This window comes from Lytechinus pictus, chromosome 9 (genome assembly GCF_037042905.1).
Source record: "Lytechinus pictus isolate F3 Inbred chromosome 9, Lp3.0, whole genome shotgun sequence".
Classification (NCBI taxonomy): domain Eukaryota; kingdom Metazoa; phylum Echinodermata; class Echinoidea; order Temnopleuroida; family Toxopneustidae; genus Lytechinus; species Lytechinus pictus.
The window spans coordinates 2,536,425-2,550,893 of NC_087253.1; the positions used below are offsets into that span (position 1 = coordinate 2,536,425).

At 36.4% G+C, this 14,469-nt stretch overlaps 1 protein-coding gene across 1 annotated transcript; it reads left to right on the forward strand.

Annotated features, from left to right (window-relative positions):
• The first annotated feature begins 1,968 nt into the window (after positions 1-1,968).
• On the forward strand, positions 1,969-14,074 carry LOC135155553 (uncharacterized). The gene is made up of 10 exons (XM_064105024.1): positions 1,969-1,991; positions 2,524-2,713; positions 3,623-3,775; positions 4,836-4,901; positions 6,249-6,405; positions 7,750-7,898; positions 9,029-9,123; positions 9,802-9,880; positions 10,933-11,041; positions 12,200-14,074. Exons 1-10 carry the CDS (start codon positions 1,969-1,971, stop codon positions 12,289-12,291), a joined length of 1,113 nt encoding a protein of 370 aa, XP_063961094.1. The 3' UTR covers positions 12,292-14,074.
• Positions 14,075-14,469: the final 395 nt, after the last annotated feature.

A 14,469-nucleotide genomic window follows, 5' to 3' on the forward strand; every position in this document is an offset into this window, starting at 1 on the left:
AATTTAATCCGCTTTGTGGTGCACGCAACCCAGGAGGCTTGGTGAATGAATACCCAGTAAGATTAATTCATTGGCCCAGTGGATTAGTATCTTGACTTGAAAAAGAAGGTCATGAGTTCTTTTAGTCATTGTGTAATTTCCTTCAGCAGGAATTTAATCCGCATTGTGGTGCACTCAACCCAGGAGGCGAGGTGATTGAATACCCAGTAAGATTAATTCATTGGCCCAGTGGATTAGTATCTTGACTTGAAACAGAAGGTCATGGGTTCTTTTAGTCATTGTGTAATTTCCTTCAGCAGGAATTTAATCCACATTGTGATGCACTCAACCCAGGAGGCGAGGTGAATGAATACCCAGTAAGATTAATTCATTGGCCCAGTGGATTAGTATCTTGACTTGAAACAGAAGGTCATGGGTTCTTTTAGTCATTGTGTAATTTCCTTCAGCAGGAATTTAATCCGCATTGTGATGCACTCAACCCAGGAGGCGAGGTGAATGAATACCCAGTAAGATTAATTCATTGGCCCAGTGGATTAGTATCTTGACTTGAAACAGAAGGTCATGGGTTCTTTTAGTCATTGTGTAATTTCCTTCAGCAGGAATTTAATCCGCATTGTGATGCACTCAACCCAGGAGGCGAGGTGAATGAATACCCAGTAAGATTAATTCATTGGCCCAGTGGATTAGTATCTTGACTTGAAACAGAATGTCATGGGTTCTTTTAGTCATTGTGTAATTTCCTTCAGCAGGAATTTAATCCACATTGTGATGCACTCAACCCAGGAGGCGAGGTGATTGAATACCCAGTAAGATTAATTCATTGGCCCAGTGGATTAGTATCTTGACTTGAAACAGAAGGTCATGGGTTCTTTTAGTCATTGTGTAATTTCCTTCAGCAGGAATTTAATCCACATTGTGATGCACTCAACCCAGGAGGCGAGGTGAATGAAAACCCAGTAAGATTAATTCATTGGCCCAGTGGATTAGTATCTTGACTTGAAACAGAAGGTCATGGGTTCTTTTAGCCATTGTGTAATTTCCTTCAGCAGGAATTTAATCCGCATTGTGATGCACTCAACCCAGGAGGCGAGGTGAATGAAAACCCAGTAAGATTAATTCATTGGCCCAGTGGATTAGTATCTTGACTTGAAACAGAAGGTCATGGGTTCTTTTAGCCATTGTGTAATTTCCTTCAGCAGGATTTTAATCCACATTGTGATGCACTCAACCCAGGAGGCGAGGTGAATGAATACCCAGTAAGATTAATTCATTGGCTCAGTGGATTAGTATCTTGACTTGAAACAGAAGGTCATGGGTTCTTTTAGCCATTGTGTAATTTCCTTCAGCAGGAATTTAATTCACATAGTGATGCACTCAACCCAGGAGGCGAGGTGAATGAATACACAGTAAGATTAATTCATTGGCCCAGTGGATTAGTATCTTGACTTGAAACAGAAGGTCATGGGTTCTTTTAGTCATTGTGTAATTTCCTTCAGCAGGAATTTAATCCACATTGTGATGCACTCAACCCAGGAGGCTTGGTGAATGAATACCCAGTAAGATTAAGTCATTGGCCCAGTGGATTAGTATCTTGACTTGTAACAGAAGGTCATGGTTTCTTTTAGCCATTGTGTAATTTCCTTCAGCAGGAATTTAAATCACATTGTGATGCACTCAACCCAGGAGGCGAGGTGAATGAATACACAGTAAGATTAATTCATTGGCCCAGTGGATTAGTATCTTGACTTGAAACAGAAGGTCATGGGTTCTTTTAGTCATTGTGTAATTTCCTTCAGCAGGAATTTAAATCACATTGTGATGCACTCAACCCAGGAGGCGAGGTGAATGAATACCCAGTAAGATTAATTCATTGGCCCAGTGGATTAGTATCTTGTCTTGAAACAGAAGGTCATGGGTTCTTTTAGTCATTGTGTAATTTCCTTCAGCAGGAATTTAATCCGCATTGTGATGCACTCAACCCAGGAGGCAAGGTGAATGAATACCCAGTAAGATTAATTCATTGGCCCAGTGGATTTGTACAGTATCTTGACTTGAAACAGAAGGTCATGGGTTCTTTTAGCCATTGTGTAATTTCCTTCAGCAAGAATTTAATCCGCATTGTGGTGCACTCAACCCAGGAGGCGAGGTGAATGAATACCCAGTAAGATTAATTCATTGGCCCAGTGGATTAGTATATTGACTTGAAACAGAAGGTCATGGGTTCTTTTAGTCATTGTGTAATTTCCTTCAGCAGGAATTTAATCCGCATTGTGATGCACTCAACCCAGGAGGCAAGGTGAATGAATACCCAGTAAGATTAATTCGGTGAATTCTCAGCGCTGGAACCGGCAGCTGGTGCTGAAGCTAGGGTACTAATAATAGAGATACATGGTACTATTTAAATGCCTTATTATTATTATTAATATCAAAGTGCTCAGATGCGTTGTTCAAATGGGATAAGTGCTATCCAAAGCAGAATATTACTGTAGTATCAAATATTTATTTCACCATTTTTTCCTTCAGTATCTCGGCACAGAGTAACCATGTCGTAGGAGCGGTCTTGAACGCAACTTTCGGCTCCATCGTTGAGATTATCCTCTATATCTCTTCTCTTCTCAAACAACGTGGGAACGTCCAGGAAGATATCTGCTACTCTGAGATTGTAAAGTCTGCCTTGACGGGGACCCTGCTTGCGACTATGCTCTTCATACCGGTAAGCTCTCATGAATACTTTTTCTTTGCTGGATACTTTTTAGTAAAGGAAATTGGTAATGAATGAAAAGAAGCATTGAGATAATGACTAGTTATTAGAAATATGCTTCGGAGAGATTGTAAATTCAGCCCCTTCCATCTTTGTGCTCTATCACATTATGATGATGATGATGATGAAGAGGAGGAGGATGATGATTAAGGTGATAATGAGGATGAGGATGATAAGGAGGATTATGATGAGATGATGATGGTGATGATGATGATGATGGTGATGATGATGGTGATAATGATGATAGTGATGATGATAATGATGGCGATGATGATGATCATGATGATGATGATATTTATGATGAGATTGATGAGTAGGGGGAGAATAATGATGATGATAATTATGATGAGGTTGATAATGATATTGATGAGGATGAGGAGGAGGTGGAGGATGATGACATTGATGACAATGGTAATTATGATGAGGATGATAATATTAATGATGATGATGATCATTATGATAACGGGGATGGTAATGATAATATTGACGATGTTGAAGATGATGATAATTATGATAACAAGGATGTTAATAATAATTATGACAAAGATGATGAAGATGATGATTATGATAACAAGGATGGTAATATTGATGATGATGATGATATTGATGATCAGTGGTGGTGCCAGTGGTCACAATCCCTATGATTTGTTATTTAGTAAAAATGGAGAAAACAAATAAAAAGACAAAATGAGAGGTTAAGGTTATTCAAATTTTAATCTATTATCCTCCTATTACTAACTTTAGAAAAAAGTCAACATCTTTAGGTGACCTTCCCCCCCATTATAATTCCTTTATGCAGCCCCTGATGATAATCATGATAAAAGAGCTTTCACACTTCTTGATCTTGACTGATATTTCTAGGGGATCTGTATGATGGTTGGAGGACTGAAGCACAAAGAACAACGTTTCAACGTCAGGTCCATGTCTGTTAGTGCAACGCTTCTCTTCATATCTGTCGTGGGGGTGTTCACACCAACAATCTTTACCATCACATTGGGAGGCTTTGAGTGCAATGTGAGTAGCAATAGGAAAAGTGTTTTTCTTTACTGGGCCGAATTTGAGCCAAGTGCAAACAGAAAAGGTTCCCATTGTGGACAGGTTATCTTTGTAGACATTATTGCCCAAGTTCACAAAGGTGGTTTTGAAAACCATCGGTTGAACCCATGGTTTATGCAGATTTATTGTATAAATCACGTTTAACTTTATACCGTATATTATAAAATACTGATGCTCGTTTTTATCAGTGCGCCAAATCCAGTAGATTTAAAATATGGTGCGCCATCTATCGGTTGCAGCGAACAGGCCAAATTTCTAACTTTTGGGTCGACATCGCGCGCAGGCACAGTGCTAGTGCTTCAAAAATGAAAACCATATGGCAAGAATTCACCAAAATGGTTTAAATTTCGCAAAGAAATATGCGGGCAAATTTCTCTCTTCCCTACTGCATGGACCCTAGTAAACAGCATATCCAGTCAAGCCGTGTCGGCCAGCGCTGAATAATCGCATGCATGCATTCCCTTTTAGTACATTTACTTCTACTAATAATAATAGCTATATTTATAAAACACCTCTTGCCTGAGGATACAAAGCATTATTATTACCCCGGCTTTAGCTCGAGCTACCGGCACTCAGTGCATGCAAGGAATTAATCTTGCCGGGTACCCATTCACCTCACCTGGGTCGAGTGCAGCGCAGTGCGGATAAATTTCTTGCTGAAGGAAAACACACCATGGTTAGGATTCGAACCCACGACCCTCTGTTTGAAAGGCGAGAGTCAGAACCACATGACCGACACGTGCCCGCTGTAGTACTAGCCATATGTAGGTACATGTACTAGCACGCGCAACAGATGTCGACTTTATCCCATGATGCATTGGGAAGTTCAGCCTGTCCGCTGCAACCGATCGATGGTGCACCGTATTGTGAATCCACCGAATTGATGTCTGTTGCCATAGTTAAGCACGCTATTATCAGACCAACCATCAAACGTTAAGCTTTCATATGGCACCCTGGAATAAACAATCATCCAAACAGTAATAAGTGAATCATAATTTGGCTATGTGATCTTTTACAGAAATGTTATAACTCGACGAACGAGACGTCACTGAAGTGCTCTGGCTGTACCTACGTCTACAAACTAGTAAGTCATTTCAGTTTAGATTTATCCTTCATGATTTTTTTTAATTTTTTCAAAATTAGATTGGATTTTATCAAATTTTGGGCAAGCATCTCCCTGCAATGTTGGTCCATTTTTTTTTTTTACATTGGTAGTAAATACTATGTACAATAGTGGAACTCACTGTGATTTGAAATAAGCAAAGTAAAGGCCTGGTCCCACTGGCCGACGGACACAAAACGTACTCATGACGGATACAGTGGACACGCAAAATTTCGGGGTGGCTCCATCCGTTTTCATCCGCTCTAGACAATAGACAAAATGAGCGAACAATGAAATAAAACAAAGAGTACACAACGGATACATAATGCTTTCCAACGGATGGCAAGATTCTTTTCGGTTTTAAATCCTCTCTGCATTCATAAGTGCAGTGGGGCCAAGCCTTTAGTGAAAAAAAAACATGGTTTGTAAGACCACCAAAGTGGATATCTTCCTTGCTTCACAAGTTTTAGTTTCACTTGCACTTATCCATTACAAGAATATGCAAAGTCCAAACAAGTATCATCAAAATAAACAAAGTAGGATACACGCAATACATAACTTCAGAATTATAGATTTGAAACTAAAATGATTAGTAATTGTAGTTTACAAATTATTAATGTTTAGGTGGAAATGGCGAGGGCCACTTACATTAGTAGGAGCTGAGTGTATAAATTATGGAGCCCTCAAATCAAGTATACAATGCACTGATCAATGGGTAACAGGTAAAATGTGACTTGCAATGATGATAATTAATATACTGCATTATTTCTACAGGACTCAAAATAGTTGTATCCATAATTTCAACTGGGCCTGTTGCACAAACAATACTATTTCAGTAACTTTGCCACCCAATGGTAACTACCATGGTAACACTGATCAACAGCCAATCAAAATCAAGGATTTCATGCAAGTTACCATTTTACCATTTTATGCAACAGGGCCCTGGTGGTGCCAATTTGTCTAAGGTTCCTGACTAGACACATGAAATTTTAGGTTATCTCTCGGCCACGACACCTTTGACTGAGCATCTGTATGTTCCACTCTTTTATTATACATTGAATTAATGGAAGTGCTAAAGGCATTATAAGTACCAACCAGCATGTGCAAATCTCAATGAAACATAAAAAAAAAAACACACAGGAACCATGAGTACATGGTGTATTTCTTTTTCTCATTTTTATCATTGATTTTGTAAATAAAATTAATTTGCAACCAATGTATGATTTTATATGTACCTTCCAGTTAGAATATGGTGTTATAAACAACACCAAAACCAAATTGGTCTATAATGTAATTAACTACAGTTATTTTTTTCTTTGTTTCTTATAGACTGATGACTCCCACTTCCTGAACCATAAGTTACGTCCGTTAGTCTATGTCTGTGTTATCTTGCTCTTCTTGGCCTATGTGATCGGTCTCATATTCTCTCTCAAGACTCACGCACATATTATTCAGGGGAGCAGTTCACATTCAGGGACAGCTCAAGGTAGGTTGTTTTGTGTGGCATTGTCTTATTTCTCTATCTTCTTCTCTCTATATCAATCTTTCCTTCTCTGTTTACAATCCATTATTCAATTCAAATCAATTCAATTTTATTCACATCTCTTTAAAAACATCAAAAGATCAAGTTTACAAATTAATACAACATATATTATAAATAACATTATAAAAGAAATGGTAAAGTTGAAGGGAGGAGGATGTGGGGGATATACAAAAGGCCATTGGCCTGTCAAGGTGAATCCCAGAATTTACCCCACTTCAAAAAATAATACAAAATAACACATTACAAACACAAAGCTAACAACATAAAACAACATAAAAGGCAATAAATCAAAAATTAAATTATTCATATTCAAACTTAAGTAAATAAAATTTATATTTTCTCCTAAAAGAACAAGTAGTTTGACTTTCTTTGAGGTCATCTGGCAAGAGATTCCAAGAATTTCAAAAATAGACTTTATTTTTTGTATAGAAAGGATGAATGGATTTAGAATGAAATTTCCATCTATTGCAGCTTTTGCAAAACTTGGATATTTGCTCTGGTAGAACGTATCTACACGTATTTGTATAGAGCTATGCCCAACCATTTCAGTCTATAAATTATTCTTTCTACTGGCAACATCTCCAGCTCCAGAGTAGCTGTGGAGCTTATTGTTGGGCAATCAGTAGTTTATTTGATGCAGTGTTTATTCAAGGTGTGACTCTGCAATAGTTTGATGCGGGGCATTGTGTCTTGCAGCAACCCCACAGCAGTTCTGGGACCCGCCGTTTCATCAAGAGTTAGATCTTTTGTACCTTTGCCACTATGGCAACTACCATGGTAACAGGGCTCATTAGCCAATCACAGTCCAGGTTCCTGTGGTTGTTACAGTAATTGCAATGTTATTGAAATCAAATGGGCCCCATGAGTAGCTGGAAGAGGACAGAAATTTGTACGAGAATTTTCTGTGCTGAACCTGGAATAGGTGAATCTTCAGTCTCTTCTTAGAAGTGTCAGTGTTGGGTCTATCTTAAATGTGCGCAGGGGGGAAAGTTCCATCGAAAAGGCACACAAACAGAAAAGGACCGCTTGCCATAACGATTGTGAGTGCGAGCACTCTGCCTAAGTTGACCGTACATAAGTCAAATAATCACCTAAGTCGAAGAAATTTCTTAGATCTGAGTATTGAAAACGTCTTATATACCTCTTCTGCATCTATTTTCTCCAAGTCGAACAGATTTATGTGGTCCCAAAAGATTCAACTTTTTTTAGGAAGAGTTACCTGTAATAAATAGATTAACGAAATAATAAAAGATTGTTCTTCTCTCAATAACGTTCTCTCTTTTGCAGCGAACCCACACAGTAAACCTGATGTTCACTGGGGTAGGATTAAGAGTACAGTGATCCTACTCATAGCTGTTGCATTGATGTCCCTGAGTGCAGAGGTTGTGGTCCAGAATTTGCAGCCCATTTTGTCCAGTTCAACTGTCATAAAACCTGTAAGAATTCACAAAATAAAGTTCATAGTCAATAAACAGAGTGACCTTTTGACTTGCTAATCTTCTGGGGGCCGTTACATGAAGCTGTTCGTAAGTTAAGAATGACTGGTGATCCTTTCTTGTGGGAAATGATACTCACCATTAAATGTTCATTGTTGATTATTTAGAGCGTAAGAAAGGTTCACCAGTCGTTCATAACATATGAACAGCTTTATGAAACACCCTCCTGTTCTGTTGATTTCTTCCTATCATCTCATATAATATCCAATCTTATGTTAATGAGCTGTAATCAACACAGTACAATTTTTTTCAAGTGTTTTCAAATGTTTGTTTCAATTGGTTGTGAGTCATTTGGTCCAATTTTATTCGGATCTCATCTTTGTATGAATTTGCTAAATGCACTTTTACTTTTAGATGTATGTTTACAATTGAAGAATAATATATTCATGTGATTATACAGCTCATGCAATTGGCTTGAATTGCATAGTACTTATATGTTACAATGGCGTAGTATGGCAAAGAATGATAATGTAACGTGTAAAATATTATCTTTTCTTTCATGACTGTACCAGTGCAAAATGAAATTGTGTTCCTAATTGTTATTATTCCTACCCTAACTTTTTTTATTGTTGATCAAAGTTTCTTGAATGAGCATTGAATTTGTGTATTAAAGATAAATTCCAGTTTTGGGAACGATCTCAAAATGACTTTTTACAGAATTTGATATAATGATCACCAAAGTGTCTGTTTGTATGAATAAAAAATATGTGCCAAAGGATTCTGGAAGAAATTGTGTAATTGCTGAGAAATAAGCAAAATAAGCGCGGATTCGGTCACTTCCGTCGGGTCTTTATTCCAGCAATAATAATACACTGTCCCACGTGTGCCTATCTGTGTTGGTGATCTTCAGTGTGATCGTTTTTTAGCTAGATAATGATTTCACAAAGTTCAGTTTATGTAACTGTACCAGATCCAGATCCACGATGATATATCAATACTTTACCTTGGTTTTACAGACTTTCTCACGAAATCAGTGTTTTACTGCAACTACGTTCATTTAGCTTTAATACAGAGTAATGAATGTGAGATTACTTTTAGTCCTTTTACGTTGTAAATTTTCTTGATATTAGGTATTCATTGGAGTAACTTTATTAGCTGTTGTTCCAGACTTACCTGAAATAATTAATGGTATCCAGTTTGCCCTGAAGAACAATATTAACCTGAGGTAAGTTTTTTTTTCTTACAAAAGAAAAGGTTTAAGAAAAACTAATTCAATTATTTTTTTTATGTAGACAGATGAATATCGGTAATAAAAAGAAAAGGAAAGGAAAAAGTAATATTAGTTTTAAATCGCGGTATGGATCCCAATCAAAGGATTGGCTGAAATATGTCACATGAACAGTGGTGATTGGTGGGGATTTTTTACCTGATTGCTAAGAAAGCATGAATGCTTGTAAGCAAGCAACCAGAGGACCGACGGCTTAAGGTCCTCTCCAAAGGACCTGGTAATGAGGATTAATACCTTACCAAAGGGCACTAGCGCACCAAGTGGGAATCGAACCCGGGTCACCGGAATACGAATCCCCCGCTCTACCGACTGAGCTATCGCGCCTCCCTAACTGAGCGCGATAGCTCAGTTAGGGAGTCATTTATTTTTGCTAAAGATAAATTTACCAATGACTGTTACTGGTAAGAAGTTCTATTGACTGTTTATGGTTTTGAGATGAGCATAGTTTTTCAAATAACAAGTTCCCATTACTATCCTATTAAACATAATAGATAAACATAGTTGCATTTATATACAGATTGAATAAACAAATCAAATAAATCGAGAAGGAAGCAAAGATACCTTTTTAAATTAAATGTAATATATCATTATGTGAAATTTTCATTCCTTTTTCAGTTTGGAGATAGGATGTTCTGTAGCTGTTCAAGTCTGTCTTCTTCAGATCCCTGTATTAGTTCTAGTAGATGCCATAGTGGTAAGTATCTCCATTACCATTGGGAGCATTTCATGAAACAGAAAGTCAGTGATTTTCACTGACAAATTTGCTCTGAGCCAATCAGATGCAAGAATTTCAGTAGCTTATTACAAATAGCAAGCAAAAGTCTTGTTGTTTCATGGCCAGAGTGCTATAAAAAGTGATGTGTTTTTCTGCTTCCAAACAAATGGAGTGATTTTGCTCTCCAGGCGAATTTCAGTTTTGTATCAATTTATTCATCATCTATAATTGTGTATCTGCAAAGATTATAGTTTTCTTTTTTCAATATAGAGAATGCTATGAAAATGGATCATTGTTCTTGTCTGCTTTCAAACAAATGGAATGATTGCAAAAATAATAAAAATTTTAGTATGTTCAGGGCCCCGTTGTACAAAGAGTTACGGTCGATCCAATCAATTGCAACTATGGAAAGCCAGCAAAGTCAACATATGAAATGCATGTTTGTTCAAAAAAAATTATAGATATGAATCCATATCCATAAATTCATTGATTTCTTGACAATTTGGGGTGCTCTCCTTTGATAACAAAGGACATCTTGCAAATTTCCTGTAGAAAAAGTTATGACACTGATGGATTTCCATAGAGTTACGATTGATCGGATCAATCGTAACTCTTTGTACAACGGGGCCCTAATCATTTGTGGATCATCTAATGCATATGTGTATCTGTGAAAAATTTACGAGTTTTTCCAATGTGTAGAGTGCTATAAAAATTGATGTGTTTTTCTGCTTCCAAACAAATGGAGTGATTTCAAGAATTATATTTGGCCATGTTCAAATTCCCTGCAACAAACTTAAGCATTATTTCCCTTTACTGGAAAAAATCGGAACACACTTGAAAATTGAAAAGTAGGATTTATAGCAGATTCTTCACTTTTCTTTACTTTGATATCTTTCTTATTTAATATTGTTTATCGATGATGGCTTTAGTTTCTGAAGTGAATTAAAAAAATATGGGGGATCAGACGTAACAATGATACAAATAGTGTTATTTTATAGAATTACAATAATGAAGCTTTATTTTTTCTTTAGAATCTTGGATTTAACCTTGTCTTCAATGACCTTCATCTTTGGTCTGTTATCATCAGTGTTATCATCATTAATTACATCTTTGTGGATGGGAAGTCAGATTACTTCCAAGGTAAGTATATTAGCTGGGAAAATTTACTTTTAATAATAATAACAATAATAATTAACATTTATATAGCGTAAGTATATTAGCTGGGAAAATTTACTTTTAATAATAATAATAATAATAATTAACATTTATATAGCGTAAGTATATTAGCTGGGAAAATTTACTTTTAATAATAATAATAATAATAATTAACATTTATATAGCGCTTTATACAACAGTTTCTAAGCGCATTGGAAAGAAAAAAAAAAAAACAGAAGTAGCAAAAAAGATTCGACAGTGGATGCATTACGGATGGAGATGGGGAGATTGTTCCAGAGTTTAGGGGCAAGAGCAGAAAAAGCAAGATCGCCATAACGGGTAAAAGTGCGGGGTCCTAGAGATAGTCGAAGGTGAGCAGTAGAAGAAGATCGGAGACGTTGAGTTGCAGAGGATGAGGGACAGAGAGAGATAAGATTTTGAAGATAGGATGGGGCGAGACCATGGATGATTTTATAAACAAGGAGAAGGAGCTTGAAAATAATTATATTATGAACCTGAAGCCAATGGAGGGAGTAGAGAATAAGGGTGATATGTTCAAATTTCTTTGTGAGGGTTACCAATCTAGCTGCAGTATTTTGAATTCTTTGAAGGGGGCTATACTAGATTGAGGTAAACCAGCAAGTAAAGCATTACAATAATCTAAATGGGATGATACAAAGGCATGTACTATACGTTCAGTAGATGATTTATCAAGATACTTTCTTAACTTCCCTATCTTACAAATACCCCAACTAAGAGAACATTCCTTGCTGAGATATACATGTACGTACATGTAGAAGGATTTAATGTAAGCCAGTGTGGTACTGAAATTGCCAGAAACTTAATTCAAGATATTTGTATCTAGGTTAGGATGTAAACAGCATATATGCCAATACTCCAATATTTCTGCCCATGAAATCTGGATTGCAAGATGTTTGTATCTTGATTGGGAAGAAAATTACATGTATGTACCAATACTCCAATAGCTACATAGCATTTTGTAAACAATTAGGAACCATCCCCACTTGTAAAATGTGCTTAGATACACATAATTTTGCCTATGTATTTTGCGCTATACAAAAACGTTTTATTATTATTATTATTATTAATCAATTATTTTGTTCTTTTGTTTTGTTTGTCTAGGTTGTATGCTGTGTATCATCTATTTCTTCCTTCTTGCTATGTTCTTTTTTGCCGGTGATTCAGCCAAGACGGACTGCAGCATACTCGGATAGTACATGCTTGGATAGAACAAACTTCTATGGTACAGTATACAAATAGCGAATAGGCATGAGTGCGATGGTGCGAGATTTCGCATGAGGTGAAAGAAAGATGCTCTATTCAACGAGGCGTTAGCCGAGTTGAATAGAGCGTCTCTTCCTTTCACCGAATGCGAAATCTCGCACCATTGCACGAATAAGAATATTCGCTATTTGTGTTGTACAACGCCTCGGAATTTAGCGAAAATATGAAAAAACAAAGAGTTTATCCCTATAGTAATCTATGAAAAGGGAGCAAAAATACCGAAAGCAGAAAGCAAAATCCCACAAGCGCACATTACCTTGGGCAGCCTTGCGCATTTAGCCAGCTGGCTTATACGCGTATTGTTAATTTTTACCGAGCGCAATGAATTAAATCGTATTGTGACGTCACCTCCTAAAGCCGTGCAACTGTACATTTTGGATGGTACGTCTTTTGTGCAACGGTACGAATGTTTGACATTCAGCCTCCCATTTGCTCGCGTACAACAAGCTAAGTAGGCGTTGTACAATATATACTTAGACAGTATATACTGTGATTATATACTTTGAGAATACACTGGCATAGTACATACTTGGATAGTACATGTATATACTGGGATAGTACAAACTTGTATAGTATTATATACTTAGAAAGAACTTGATTAGTATATACTGTACATACTGAGTTTGTTTAGTATATACATACCGGGAAAGTATATATTTGGATAGTATACACTGGGACATTATATACTGGATCATATCCTATATTGATTTGATTGATGTGGATATTCAAAATAACCAGAGAGAAATTTATTATGGCATGACATCATTATTCATGTAATAATACACTGTTCCATCATTGACATTTGAGATGATGCAATCTCTCAGACACGCTGAATAGCCGGCTGACATTCTTTTGATGTGATGGTGTCGAAGAAGAAGGTCAGTCGATCAAATAGTTCAGCAAACGCTGCGCTAGATATAAATCTTTTAATACTGTATAGAAAGTCCCTTTGTAAACACATTCTGCTATGATCTCTTTTAATCACTAATGCTGAATATGAACCCTAACCATGTTTGTTTGTACAGTATGCAGACATGCCAACTGTTCCCTTTTTAGAGTATTTGTAGACTCAACTGACAAATTCAAATCTATGTTAAAAACTCATCTTTTCGTTAAATAGATCGTCCTTAGCATATGCGGCTTCAACTGTCTACTTTCAACTGTTAACATGTATAATTTGATTTTAGCTGAAATTTCTTGTCTTCCTATGTATTTTCCTTAAGCGCTTAGAGACATTCTTTGTGATAAGCGCTATATAAATGATGTTAATTATTATTATTATTATTATAGTATACACTGGGACATTATATACTGGATCATATCCTATATTGATTTGATTGATGTGGATATTCAAAATAATCATTGAGAAATTTATTATGGCATGACATCATTATTCATGTAATAATACACTGTTCCATCATTGACATTTGAGATGATGCAATCTCTCAGACACGCTGAATAGCCGGCTGACATTCTTTTGATGTGATGGTGTCGAAGAAGAAGGTCAGTCGATCAAATAGTTCAGCAAACGCTGCGCTAGATATAAATCTTTTAATACTGTATAGAAAGTCCCCTTGTAAACACATTCTGCTATGATCTCTTTTAATCACTAATGCTGAGTATCATCCCTAACCCTGTTTGATTGTACAGTATGCAGACATGCCAACTGTTCCCTTTTTAGAGTATTTGTAGACTCAACTGACAAATTCAAATCTATGTTAAAAACTCATCTTTTCGTTAAATAGATCGTCCTTAGCATATGCGGCTTCAACTGTCTACTTTCAACTGTTAACATGTATAATTTGATTTTAGCTGAAATTTCTTGTCTTCCTATGTATATTCCTTAAGCGCTTAGAGACATTCTTTGTGATAAGCGCTATATAAATGATGTTAATTATTATTATTATTATTATTATAGTATACACTGGGACATTATATACTGGATTATAAACAAATCTATGTTAAAAACTCATCTTTTCGTTAAATAGATCGTCCTTAGCATATGCGGCTTCAACTGTCTACTTTCAACTGTTAACATGTATAATTTGATTTTAGCTGAAATTTCTTGTCTTCCTATGTATTTTCCTTAAGCGCTTAGAGACATTCTT